General features: G+C 47.0%; 2 protein-coding genes across 2 annotated transcripts; both read right to left on the bottom strand.

The window, feature by feature from the left end:
* Nucleotides 1-1,636: 1,636 nt before the first annotated feature.
* Nucleotides 1,637-2,586, bottom strand: LOC122442132 (olfactory receptor 1K1). The gene is given in 2 exon segments (XM_043469486.1): nucleotides 1,637-1,854; nucleotides 1,857-2,586. Coding segments are annotated over 2 exon segments (948 nt in total).
* Nucleotides 2,587-9,891: 7,305 nt separating this feature from the next.
* LOC122442131 (olfactory receptor 5C1) lies at nucleotides 9,892-11,197 on the bottom strand. The gene has a single exon (XM_043469485.1). It carries the CDS (start codon nucleotides 11,050-11,052, stop codon nucleotides 10,027-10,029), a length of 1,026 nt encoding a protein of 341 aa, XP_043325420.1. The 5' UTR covers nucleotides 11,053-11,197; the 3' UTR covers nucleotides 9,892-10,026.
* Between the last annotated feature and the right edge of the window lie 1,985 nt (nucleotides 11,198-13,182).

Here is a 13,182-nt window from a genome sequence, read left to right as displayed (position 1 = left end):
ATCAAAGTAAGGGTTTGGAATGGATCAGGGGCCCCTTTGGGCCGTGAGAAGGATGCACTGGGGAGGCTGAGAAGATGGGCTCCCTAGAGGGTCCCTCTGACCTTTACTCCTGCTTTCTCCCCTTCATTTTAGATAGTATGTTTCTGGGTAAGATTTCATTGAAAAAAAAAAAAAAGAGTTGTGGTTTTTTGTTTTGTTTTCTAAAACCAGTGGTCCAAAGACCTTTAAGTTTTCTTTTAGATATAAATGGCATAGGATAGCAGTCCTAGGATCAGGTGGTGGCGGACTCATTAGTGGGAAGTAGATGGGCCCGTGGATAACCCAGCCCTAGGACTGCTGTAGCCTGCAAGTTCTTTCACTGAGGCTACCACACTGGGGATCTGGGTTCTGTGGGACCCAGTGAAGATACACCTGAAGGGCTTGAGCAGCAGAAGTGCTTGCTCTTGCTCTGGCTCAAAGACTGAGCCTCCATTTCCTCATCTGTGAAGTGGCAATAAGAATACCCCTGCTTGGACTTCCCTGGTGGTCCAGTGGTTAAGAATCCTCCTGCAAATGCAGGGGACATGGGTTCGATCCCTGGTACAGAAAGATCCCACATGTCAATGATCAACTAAGCCTGTGTGACACAACTACTAAGCCCATGCTGTAGAGCCTGTGCTCCTAAATAAGAGAAGCCACTGCAGTGAGAAGCCAGAGCTCTGCAGTGAAGGAGAGCCCCTGCTTACTGCAACTAGAGAAAGCTAGCATGCAGCAAGGAAGACCCAGCACAGTCAAAGCAAGGGGAAAAGAAACAAAACCTAGAATTCAAAAAAATATGTGTAGTGCTGACATATGATAAAAACTAAAAAAAAATACCCCTTCCATCTCTACCAATGCCTGTGCCCTGTCTCTTCTCTGTCTTGCTTAAGTTAATTTATCTATTTACATTGCATGCCGACTGCCTGCTCCCACTACAGAATGCCGGGGGGAGCTGAATAGGCAGGATCATAGCAAACAAGTTATGAGAACAAAGGGTAAGAAAAATGGACAGCTTCTAAGTGCTCATGAACATAAAAAATACACTCATTTATTCATCTCAGATGCCCAGAGTATTTCCTCTGTGCCAAACTGGGTTCACTGGGTGAGGTCAGCCCTTGACATATGGGTATGTGAACTTTAGCCTCTGTCTCAGACAGATGAGAAGACGTCAGTTTTTCGAGGAAACATGGCGATGTGATGGAAAACGAAGTGCCAGTCTTCCCCAAGCAAGATCTGGGTAGCACAGCCTTCCATATAGCTTTCAGCCCAAATACAACAAAAAACAGTAGAATGCACCTCTAACTGCCTGAAAGTGACTGTTAGAAGCGGGTATGGTATTGCTAAAATGGCCTAAGTTTTGCCACCTAAAAATAGTGTAAACTTGGGAAAGTCAAATCTTCTACTCTGAGCCCCAGTTTCTTCATCTGTGAAACTGGGTCATAAAAATCTGCTTCACTGGTTGTTGTGGCATAACGTCAGGTCAGGCAAGGACCTGCACTACAATATCCCTCAGAAAGGGATCGCCATTATTACGGTTTTGGAAGAAGCACAGAGCAGATGCTGGCAGTCACGAGTGTTGCCGTGGGCGATGCAGTCCCTCCTTGGTGGGGTCCAGGCCTCAGGAATCACCTGCTGAGATCCTTCGCCGAGTGAAAAGGGCTCTGAGTGCCCCCTGCACATCCCGGTTCCGGAGGCTGTAGATGACTGGGTTCAGCATGGGCGTGACCACAGTGTACATGACGGTGGCCACACGTCCCCTCTCAGCCTCATACCGGGATGTGGGCCGGAAGTAGACTGCGATGACTGTCCCGTAGAAGAGGCCCACCACGGCCAGGGGGAGCCACAGGTGGACACAGCCCGGAGCCTCCCTGCGGTGGATGGCAGCTGGAGCACCGCAGCTGCGATGGCCCCGTAGGAGGCGAGGATGAGCAGGAAGGGAGTGACCACCACTGCGGCACCCTCGGTGAAGATGAGCAGCTGGATGTGCCGGGTGTCAGAGCACGAGAGCCTTAAGAGAGGCTGGTGGTCGCAGAAGAAGTGGGGCACTTGGTGGGAGGCACAGAAGGACAGGCGGACCATAAGCAGGATATGCAGGAGGGAGTGGGCGTGGGACACGAGCCATGCCGTCCCCACCAGGGCTGTGCACACGGCCCGGGACATCCTCGTGGCATAGTGGAGGGGGTGCCGGATGGCCACATAGCGGTCATAGGCCATGGCAGCCAGGAGGCAGCTGTCAGTTACACCCAGGGCGAAGAAGAAGTACATCTGGGTCAGGCAGCCAGCCGGGGAGATGGAGCAGTCATGGGCCAGCAGGTTGGCCAGCATCTTAGGTACCGTGACGGAGGTAAAGCAGAGGTCAGCAAAGGACAGGTGGGCCAGCAGGAAGTACATGGGAGTGTGAAGGGCTGGACTGGCTCGGATGGCGGCCACGATGAGTCCATTACCCAGGATGCCTGCCACATAAAGGACCAAGAAGAGCAGGAAAAGGGGCCGCCGCTGGCTGGGATTTGTTGTTAGTCCCAGCAGGATGAATGGGCTTCCTTCCGAAGACTCATTGGCAGCATCCATGGCTAGGCCCCTTCTGCAACTGGAACCCCAGGGGTTTCATCCCATTGCTGAGTCAACTCCTCAGTGTCAAAGGAAAAGGGTGAAGGGCCACTGAGTTGCTCAAGGCTTTCTGGCCACGAGGGAAGTCATGACAGCTCTGTGGCTACACACAGATGTGACTGTGAGCAATTTCCCTCCCTGAGTCTTCTTCTCAGGTCTTAGGTTCCCCATCTGTAGAGTAAGGGAGTTGAATCAGGTGAACTTGAAAGCTGCTTCCAACTTGAATATGTTGTGATTTGCAGCAAAAACAGAACAAAAATATTGCTCAGGATGTGGACCAAAGAAGGAAGAAACACAAAAGAAAAGATGAGAGAGAGGATCAAAATCAGGGAGAGATTTGATCAATGGGTATTTATTTTGGGGAAAGACAGAGTGGACAAGAAAACCAAGATGGAAGTGAGGAACTTATCTAAGAAATAAAATTCCAAACATGAAGGGCATATATGTATTGAAATGAATATAAATTGATAGCACCTGAATGCAAACATGATGTTTTAGAGCACTAAGGATTAAAACGAGCCCATCCCTCCCAAGGGCAGGGATGTAAGGATCTGATGATGTTGCTGCTGCTGCTGCTGCTGCTAAGTCGCTTCAGTCGTGTCTGTGAGACTCTGTGGATAGCAGCCCACCAGGCTCCTCTGTCCACAGGGTCCTCTAGGCAAGAATACTGGAGTGGGTTGCCATTTCCTTCTCCACTGTTGATGTTGAGATGCCCAGATTGCCATCCACTGTGTCCTCAATAGTAGGTGATGGGACACAGCTGAGCAATATCATCAAATTCTGAAGAAAAAAGATTTTGAACCTAGGATGCTAGCCTAACATCATGCATGTGTGTGCTCAGTCATGTCCAACTCTTTGCGACCCTGTGGACTGTAGCATGTCAGGCTTCTCTGTCCGTGGGATTCTCCAGGCAAGAATACTGGAGTGGGTTACCATTCCCTTCTTCATGGGATCTTCCCAACCCAGGGATTGAACCCGAGTCTCTACACTTTTATTTATTTATTTATTTTTTGTCTCTACACTTTTAATCAAGAGTGAGAAAAGAATAAAGAAAATAAGAGACTTGCAAAAAGAAAAAAAGAACCAAAGAATCTGGATGATTCCCAGTATTCCTGGAAAACTCTTCCCATGAAATCAAACACTTACAGAATCAAGAAAATGCATAGCCCTTTATGGGAAACTCGTGCAGACAGGTGGATACACCTATCAGATGTAGAGACTTGACTCTTAAGGACAGAAGCATTTCAAGGCTTCCAATTTTTTCCTGTCTGAATCTCACTGCAGAAATCTTGGATGATTCTCCAAGAGGGGTCTTAAAAGGATAAGGGTTTTAGGACAGGTTTCCTGAAGGCTATGTTGAGACCAGCTCTGCATCCTTATCCATTAAAAGAAAATAAAGACCCTCCCTACCCTATTGTCTTCCTTTTTCTCCTCCACAGAATAAGAAGAATCTTTTGGCTTTGGATCCCTGGAGAACATTGTATTTTCCCCCCTCAATTATGTCCCACCTTCCACAAAGGTAAGAGGATCAGGGTGAGTGGTAAGAATGGAGGGGGGAAGCCTGCTTAAGAAATGGCTTTTTTGGAAACTTAAACTACTGGAAGCCTGCTTATGAAATGGCTTTTATGGAAGCTGAAACTGCTTAAACTTGGGAACTGACCCAAGTTTAAGCTACCCAGTCTATTCTTCCCAGGTATTCTGTGAAGGTAGGCTAAGCTATGCATGTGTGTGTAAGTCGCTTCAATTGTTTCCAACTCTTTGCGACCCCATGGACTGTAGTCTGCCAGGCTCCTCTGTCCATGGGATTCTCCAGGCAAGAATACTGGAGTGGGTTGCCATGACCCCCAGGATCTTCCTGACCTTGGGATAGAATCCATGCCTCTTATGACTCCTGTACTGGCAGGCGGGTTCTATACCACTAGTGCCACCTGGGAAGCCCTCTAACCTGAATTTAAATGGGTCTCAGTAAACATTCAAATACACTGAGCTGTTGGCAGAGACATTCACCTATAATTACAAACACACTGGTGCAGGCATGTTCGGCCTCTAGTTATGCTCTGCAAAGACACAGGCATGACCGATCATGTACAAAAATGTGGACACAGACATCTAAGTAAGAGACAAGCGTAACCATGAGATTCATAGATGCAGATCATCCTAAACGTAAACCGGATGTGGAGGGAGGTGGGAGGGGGGTTCAGGATGGGGAACACATGTAAATCCATGGCTGATTCATATCAATGTATGGCAAAAATCACTACAATATTGTAAAGTAATTAGCCTCCAACTAATATAAATAAATGAAAACAAACAAACAAACAAAAAATAAATAAACATAAACCGAGGGTCCGGTGCAATCTCAAAATAGCACCAAGGCCAGAGGGTGACACTCATTCACAGACTCCTGTTCATGGAGGCTCCTGGTACCACCCACAGCTCCGAAACCCATGATGCCCATTCATGCTTTCACTGACCAAGCGGTCTGCGTCAGTTCTCCACAACTGCCTCTCCACGCCTCCTCGTCACTCCCCATCACACAATCACATCTTCCGCTTACAGCCCCAGAGGCCCAGGGCCTCACTGCTTCCCACACAAGTCTCCTGCTGGGCACAGCAGAGATGTGGCACCCTAGAGGGACACGTTCACCTACACACTGCTTCCCTTTCCCCAAAGATAACATGGTGGGGCAGCGATGGTAACGCACAGTCTCAGCCTCACACCAACAGCACCTGCTCTCACAGTCACACGAAGAGCTCATACCCCCAGCCAAGCTCAGGAGGACAGAGGCGCATGCTCTCCAGCTTGGCCCCTTGCCCCAAGTGTACCCTCTGGCTTCTCCACATCGCAGGAACAGCAGCAGCGGGGACCAGGTGTAGCCCGATGCTGAAGGGTCTGGGGAGGGAGTTATTGGCCACACTTACGAGGTTTGAGGCCTTGGGAGTACCTTAGCTTCTCCCAGAGAACACACCCTTCCCCTGGCCCCCGTCCCTGGGGTGAGAGGCAGTTCGGCTCTGGGGCTTGTTATCCTTCCTCTCTGGGGCCCAATTTTACCAGGGAAGGGGTGGTTGGTGCCACCTCTAAGTCAGGGGTCCCCCAGGAGCCCTGTGCATGGTGAAGCTGCTGCTCCCTGGTCCTTGTCTTGCGGGGTCCAGAGCCCCAAGCCTGGGGTTTGCAGCAGCAGTTTCTGGAGCCAACCATCTTGTCCCCTCAGCTGTTGCTGGGGCTTCTTGTAGGAAGTGTAGGAGGATGGGAGCATTGTGCCTCTGGGGACTGTGGCAGTATGTACACCTGAGTGACTGTGACGTGTGTGTGTGTGTAGGATTGTATGCCTGTGTGTGGACAGAGTGAACATGTCTCTGTCAAATGAAACATGTCCATGAGCTTTAGTGTGTGTCTGCATGTGCACTGTATGTGTGTCTGAGGAGGTCAGTGACACCTGAGGGTGTTTCTTTGTGCATAAAGGTTTCTGATAGGGAACTGGCTCTGTGGTGGAGGGGCCATGTGTTCCTGTGTGTATTTGTAGCCTTCCAGACGGGAAGGCTTTGCATGACTCAGAACTGGAACAACCATGAAGGGTGATTTTGAACACAGCAACTTCCATGGTTCCCTACTGCCTATTGAATAAAGTCCAAATTCCCCTACCTGATATCCAGCCCATGGGGTGTCCTTCCCATCCCCAGATTTTCAATCCTCAGACTTCCCTCCACCTCTTTTCCAATACACCCATCTCTAGTCAGTTAAACCAGTCTCCTTGCAGTCTCCTGTGCCTGCAGAGCTTGTGTTACCTCTGTGCCCTGTGTATGCCCATTTTCCCCCATTGAATGTCCTTTTCCTCAATTCCCACCCAGCTACAGGCCCAACTGGTTTTGTGCAGTAAGTGGCTCTAATCAGTCTTCCCCACCCCAAACCTGCTTTTGTCCTAATTGCTTGTCTTAGTAGATGGTGTTAAAGATAGTTTAAAAGGAAATATCAATATTTGATCAGAATTGGGGAGCTTTCCTGGGCATCTCACTTTAGGAATGAGGATCTGACTGTATCTTAACCTTTATCCTCCAGGTTGGGCTCTGTTATTGTCTTCCAATGCCTTCCCTTCCCTCTTGTTCCTTTTCTTTTTTTTAAATTATCTATTTAATTAATTAATTTGGCTGCGCTGGGTCTTCATTGCTGTGCGCAGGCTTTCTCTAGTTGTGGTATGTGGACTTCTCATTGCGGTGTCTTCTCTAGTAGGGGAGCACAGACTCTAGGGCACACAGGTTTCAGTAGTTGCCGCACATGGGCTCAACAATTGCGACTCTCAAGCTCCAGAGCTCAGGCTCGGTAGTTGTGGCACACAGGCTTAGCTGCCTTGTGGCATGTGGGATCTTCCTGGATCAGGGATCAAACTGGTATCCCATGCACTGCAAGGTGGGTTCTTAACCACTAGATCGTCAGGGAAACCCATTATTTTCTTATCTATCAAGTTGGCCCAGCATAGCAGTCTGAAACTTCATGTTTCCTCCAGTGGATGTGTAGGATTGATGTGATTATCATATCTGGCTGTTCCAAGGATGCTAAAAATGTGGAAGGACCCACGGACACCCTGTACGGCCAAGATGATGGAAGGGCTATATGCCTCTGGAAACTTTCCCTTAATTATGGTGGGAACTATATGTCATGAGAGCCCCCTAAAGAAGAAAAGACCACAGAGGAGGTTTCTGAGTATAAACCACTGAACTGGGGGCAAACCTTCTATTCTCATTCCCACAGGTACCAACTCTTCTGACAATGTCCCCAACCATTGTCATGGCACATGAGTTATCATGGTGATAGGAGGCAAGAACTGGGAAAGGATTATAAAACCTTGTGGTGGGAGAAGGGATTTTAATTCATTTAAGCCTTTGTCAAATTGTGCTGAATTTGAGCTATTGTGCCCTCTGCTCTCAACAGACAGAGTCATCAGGAAATAGGGTGATCAGCCATCCTGATTTGTCCAGGACAGAGGAGGTTATTTGGACATGGGATTTAAAGTTTTAAAAACTAGGACAGTTCTGGGAAAATCAGGACAAGTTGGTGACCCTGTCAGGAAACCTATAAAATTCTCTATGGTTTGAGGAGACAGTATAGTTCACATCTCTCTCTCTCTCTCCATTAGTCTGGGACCTCCAACAAGATGATAGTTACTAAGGAGAGACCTGCTTCTGATAACAAGGGGAATCACCTCCCCAGGGAGCTGAGATGAACCTCCAGCCTTCCTGCAGTCTAAGTTCCAGCAGCTGATTTCTCCTTGAAAGGAAATTGGAGTGGTGAGACCAGCCCCTGGCTGAAGCCCAAGGAACACACTCCATGGGGCGCCTATATGGGGGCGACAATGAAGCATTGGTTGAGCCACCCCTGGCCTTATCGCAACCATAATCGGGGAGGACTGGAAAAGGGAACAGACAGGAGCTGACATCTACTCTGGCCAAGCTCCGTCTCTCCTTGGAAGCACCTACTATAACTTCTGGGGTCCACTCCTGTCCCGCTCCTGCATAGAGGAGCTTCCCAGCAGAATGCAGTGCCTTGGGGCTTGCTCATGTGTAACTCAATTAGATAAAGAAAATCTGTCAAGACTATAAACTCTGGGTAGTGCTCAAGAGTACTGGATCTGAAGGGCCCAGAATGACCTAAGGCTTGGAGCGCCATGGTCACCTTTGTCCAAGAAGTAATGGCATTCCCTCTCCTAACCCCAACTCTGTCTCCAGATGTTGTAGTCTTAACACAAAGCAGTCTACCCTACCTGACTATGTGCATATCTGAGCAAGCTCATAACTCTCAATGAAACTTAAATACACCAGTAGTTAGCTCCTACTCTTATGCTTTAAGGAACATCATCCATTTCCATAACCCTAAATATATCTCAAATTGAAGGTACCCCAAACATGTCAGTTTAATACTCAAAATACTCTTCTTTGTATGCCTAATTCTCATCTAGTTCTGAACCTAGGCTAACTGTAATAATAACTAGATTGCGACTTAAACTTATCACAAACATTATTCACATGGCAGCTTAACTTAAATCTAACAGAGCTCTAACACAAACTAAGCTCTAACCCAAATTTAATCTACCAATGAGAATAAAACCTAAATTCTAATCTTAAGTAGTCTTTCCCTCTAACACTAGCAATAAAATAGTTTTAGTATTTCTTTTTTAAAAACTGAAGTATAGTTTATTTGCAATGTTATGGTAGTCTCGAGTGTACAGCAAAGTGATTCAGTCATTAATTAATTGTTAGTTGCTCAGTCACGTCCGACACTTTGCTGCCCCATGGACTATAGCCTGCCAGGCTTCTCTGTCCATGGAAATCTCCAGACAAGAATACTTTTGCAGATTCTTTCCCTTTATAGGTTATAAGAAAAATATTTGTAAACTTCTCTATTTTATTTAACTTATTTTTTTGCTATACCACACAGCATGTGGGATCTTTAGTTCCCCAAATCAGGGATCGAATCCATGCCCCATGCAGTGGAAGCAGGGAAGTCCCTCTTACAAAATAACAAGTATAGTTCCTGTGCTCCTTGTTTGTGTTCTCTTTTATATACAGTAGTGTGTATATGTTAGTTCTAATATTTCTAAGAAGAGCTCAAATTTATTTGAACCCCGACTTCTATATTTTCCCCAAATCTACTTACTATTCATTAAAATCAATCCAAATTGAACAATTTACATAATTTTAACTCAGTCCTAAGTTTGTCCAACTGCTTTCAAATTCTGAACCTAACTCTGGCTTTACCCTGACTAACCTCAGTCTTAGCCATAATGTGAACCCTAACCCTATTCTAACCATAACCATAATTCTGACCCTTTCCTAATCTCTGTCACAGCCCTGAAGTAACCTAATCTTGGTCGAATTCTCACACAACTGTGGGATTTTAGGAATGAGATCATGTGTGTTCTCAGTTATCCTGAGAGATGGAATACGTGGCTTCATAGGGAAAGATATTTGCCTACCCAGATCCCATCGCAGTCTTTGGCATGAGTGGGTTCTGAAGTTGCTCTCTTGGGGTCAGCGTGCCCAGAGTGACTCACTGGTTACAAAGGACTTTAGAAGAGCAAGGATCTAGAACACTTGCAGCCAGCACAGCTCTTATCTGGTGCTTCTGGGTATCAACCTCTTGGAAATTCAAGTGGCAAATAAATCCAGTTACTGCACCTGGCAACATGCTTTGAACATGGAGGAGCCTAAGGCAAATTCAAAAGCAAATTCACTTGATCTTGGTTCTGGCTGGGTCTAGAGTACCCCAGGCTCCTGTCTCCTGTCTGTAAACCTCAGTTTCTCCCCTTTCTTCCACCTCAAGGACAAGGGACACCCAGCCCGTGCCAGGGGCCGGGAAGAGCCCGCATCATCCCTCCAGAGTCAGTCCTAACGCCAGCCTGCAGCCCTCTCACCGGTGCCTCCGCTGGGGACCGCAGCATCGGCTCCAAGTCCTTCTGAGCGCCTCCTTGACCTCTTTGTTGCGGAGGCTGTAGATGAGCGGGTTGAGAGCTGGGATGACAAGGGTGTAGAACACAGAGGCCATCTTGTCCGTGTCCAGGGCGTAGCTGGAGCTGGGACGCAGGTACATGAAGATGAGTGTCCCGTACAGCATGGCCACAGCCGTGAGGTGGGAGCCACAGGTCGAGGCTGCTCGCCACCGGCTCTCGGCCGAACGCATGCGGATCACAGCGCCGGCGATGAACCCGTAGGACACGGCGATGGCAGAAAGGGTGGCTGTCTGGATGAAGCCACAGACGGCGAAGAGGAGGAGTTCATTGAGACTCGTGTCGTTGCAGGAGATGGCCAGCAGCGGGGGAATATCGCAGAAGAAGCTGTTCACCTCCCGGGAGCCGCAGAAGCTCAGGCGGAAGGTGAAGGTCGTGTGGACCACGGCGCTCACTGCCCCGCCCAGGCCGGAGGCTCCCAGCAAGACCAGGCACAGACGCCGGGACATGGCCGTGGTGTAGAGAAGAGGGTTTTCGATGGCCACGTACCGGTCATAGGCCATGGCTGCCAGCAGGCAACACTCGGCATCGGCCAGCCCTGCAAACAGGAACATCTGGAGGACACAGGCTGCGTAAGGGATGCTGGCGCGAGGCAACAGCTGGTCCACGAGCATCTTGGGGCCGATGGCTGAGGAATAGCAGGCATCTAGCAGGGAGAGGTTGGCCAGGAAGAAGTACATGGGTGTGTGGAGCTGGGCGTCTACGTGGATCAGCAGCATCATGCCTACGTTTCCCAGCAAGCTCACCAGGTAGACGGGCAGGAAGATGAGGAAGAGGGTCAGGCGCAGGTCCCAGCGGTCTGTGATGCCCAGGAGGATGAACTCAGCGGGGGCACCCCAGGCCCAGGTGAAGTTCTCAGGTGTCATTTTGCAGGACAGAGTCTGAGGAAAGACAAAGCAAGAGGGAGGTGAGGGAAAAGTCAGGACCATCACCAACCAGAAAGTACTTTGTACTGGGAACAGATTTGGGTGAGTCCTAACTGTGTAATAAAAAACCCACAGCACTTCTCAAAACCTGTATTTAAAAGAATCCTTCAATTAAAAATAAATGCATTTTAAAAATTACCTTTTTAGTGCTAAGTCCCTGCCACTTCCCAGGTAGCTCAGCTGTAAATAACCTGTGTGCCAATACAGGAGACTTAAGAGATTCGGGTTCAATCTCTGGGTGGGGATGATCCCTGGAAGAGGGCATGGCAACCCACTCCAGTATTCTTGCCTGGAGTATCCCATGGACAGAGGAGCCTGGCTGGCTATAGTCCATAGGGTCACAAAGAGTTGGACATGACTTAAAGCAATTTACCACACACATGCTACAACTTAACCTCCATGAGACTGGGACACTTGCCTGGCTTACTCAATTTTGAATTCACAGTACTGAGAACATTGCTGAGCACATAATAATTGCTTAATAAATAAAGGCACACTTTGTTTTATTGCACTTTATCATGCTTCACAGATGGTGGTTTTTTTGTTTTTTTAAACAAACTGAAGGTTTGTGGCACATTTTTTTTTCCAACAGCATTTGCTCACTTTGTGTCCCTGTGTCACGTTTCAGTAATTCTCACGTATTTCAGATTTTTCATGATTATTATAGGTGCTGTGATGATCTGTGATTAGAGATCTTAGATGTTACTACTATGATTCACTGAAGGCTTAGGTGATGAGTATCATTTTTTAGCAATAAAGTATTTTAAAATTAAGGTATGTACATTGTTTTTTAAGACATAATGCTATTGCAGACTTAATAGGCTACAGTAGAGTGTAAACATAACTTTCATATGCCCTGGGAAACCAAAACATTGGGGTGATTCAATTTATTGCTATATTGGCTCTATTATTGCACTTGTCTGCGACCAAACCCACAATATCTCTGAAGTATGCCTGAATTTGTTATATGCATGAATGATGAATATGCCTTCTCCTCTCCAGTTTCCCAAGGAGAAAAAGAGGCAATGAAATGGGCACAGTCTCTGAATCCAAAGGGTAGCTAGCTAGGTTTGCTGAGAGGACATCCTTCCACTGGAATGAAACCTGGGACAGGAGAGTGCAGCAGTGGCTGGCATCTGGGGGAGATGACAGGGAGTAGAAAGAATGGAAGACTTGAATATATTCCAGAGCTGGACTCTTCACCACCCTGAGCCTCAGTTTTCTTTCTGTGTAATGAGGAAAAATTGCTGCAAGGATTCAATGGAATAATGCATGTAAAACATCTCACATAGAGCCTGACATATGGCAGGTGTATACTGAAGGATCAATTTATTGATACCTGGCCCTGATACTGGAAGGAAGTAACTTCAAGGCAACTGGAGGTAGTGTAGTTTCCAGAAAATATAACATTTTTTAATACTCTTGTGCCTTTTCATGTGTTCCCTTTGCTAAGAACCTGTTTCCAGTTTTTGTGTTTGACAAAAACTGTCTCAGATGTAAAGCCTTCCCTCCTGATTCACATGACTCAGAGGAAACTATACTTCTTACTTTGTGCTGGCTGCACTGGAGCTTACATCTGTCACAGTGTATCACTATTCTATTGCACGTATTTTTGTTTTATTTTTATAGAATTTTTAATGACATGGAAAAAGCACATGATATAATGTTACATGAAAAAAGTTCAAAGATGTTAAACCACAAATTCATCTGAAAGCCAAAAAGCTACTGTATATTCTTTTTGTGTGTCTGTCTCTCCTGCAGGCTTTGAGCTCCTTGATTCAATAGTCATTCAACAAACATTTACTAAGTCCTACTATGTGCGCAGTATGGCTCTGTGATTCATTTTTGTACCTCCAGGGTCTGGTACGTAATCAGTGCTCAACAAATACTGGCTGAATGTCTAAAATAGTGAAAAGAATATGAATTTTATCAGCATGCAGACTTGGTTTTAAGTCTGGCTTCCACACTTCCTGGTGTGCAACTTCGGGCAAGTCACTTCACCTTTCTCAGACTGTTTTCTCATAAAGTACATGTAATACCTCTGTTGGAGGGTTCTGAGAGGCAATAAACATGCAGCACTTGGAACTGAGTAAATGCTCTTTCTTCTCCCTTTAAGAGAAGTTTAGATATTTG

The sequence above is a fragment of the Cervus canadensis genome, chromosome 5 (assembly GCF_019320065.1).
Source record: "Cervus canadensis isolate Bull #8, Minnesota chromosome 5, ASM1932006v1, whole genome shotgun sequence".
NCBI lineage: Eukaryota > Metazoa > Chordata > Mammalia > Artiodactyla > Cervidae > Cervus > Cervus canadensis.
Note: the sequence above shows the minus strand (reverse complement) of the source record. Positions and strands in the feature narration are given on the sequence as shown.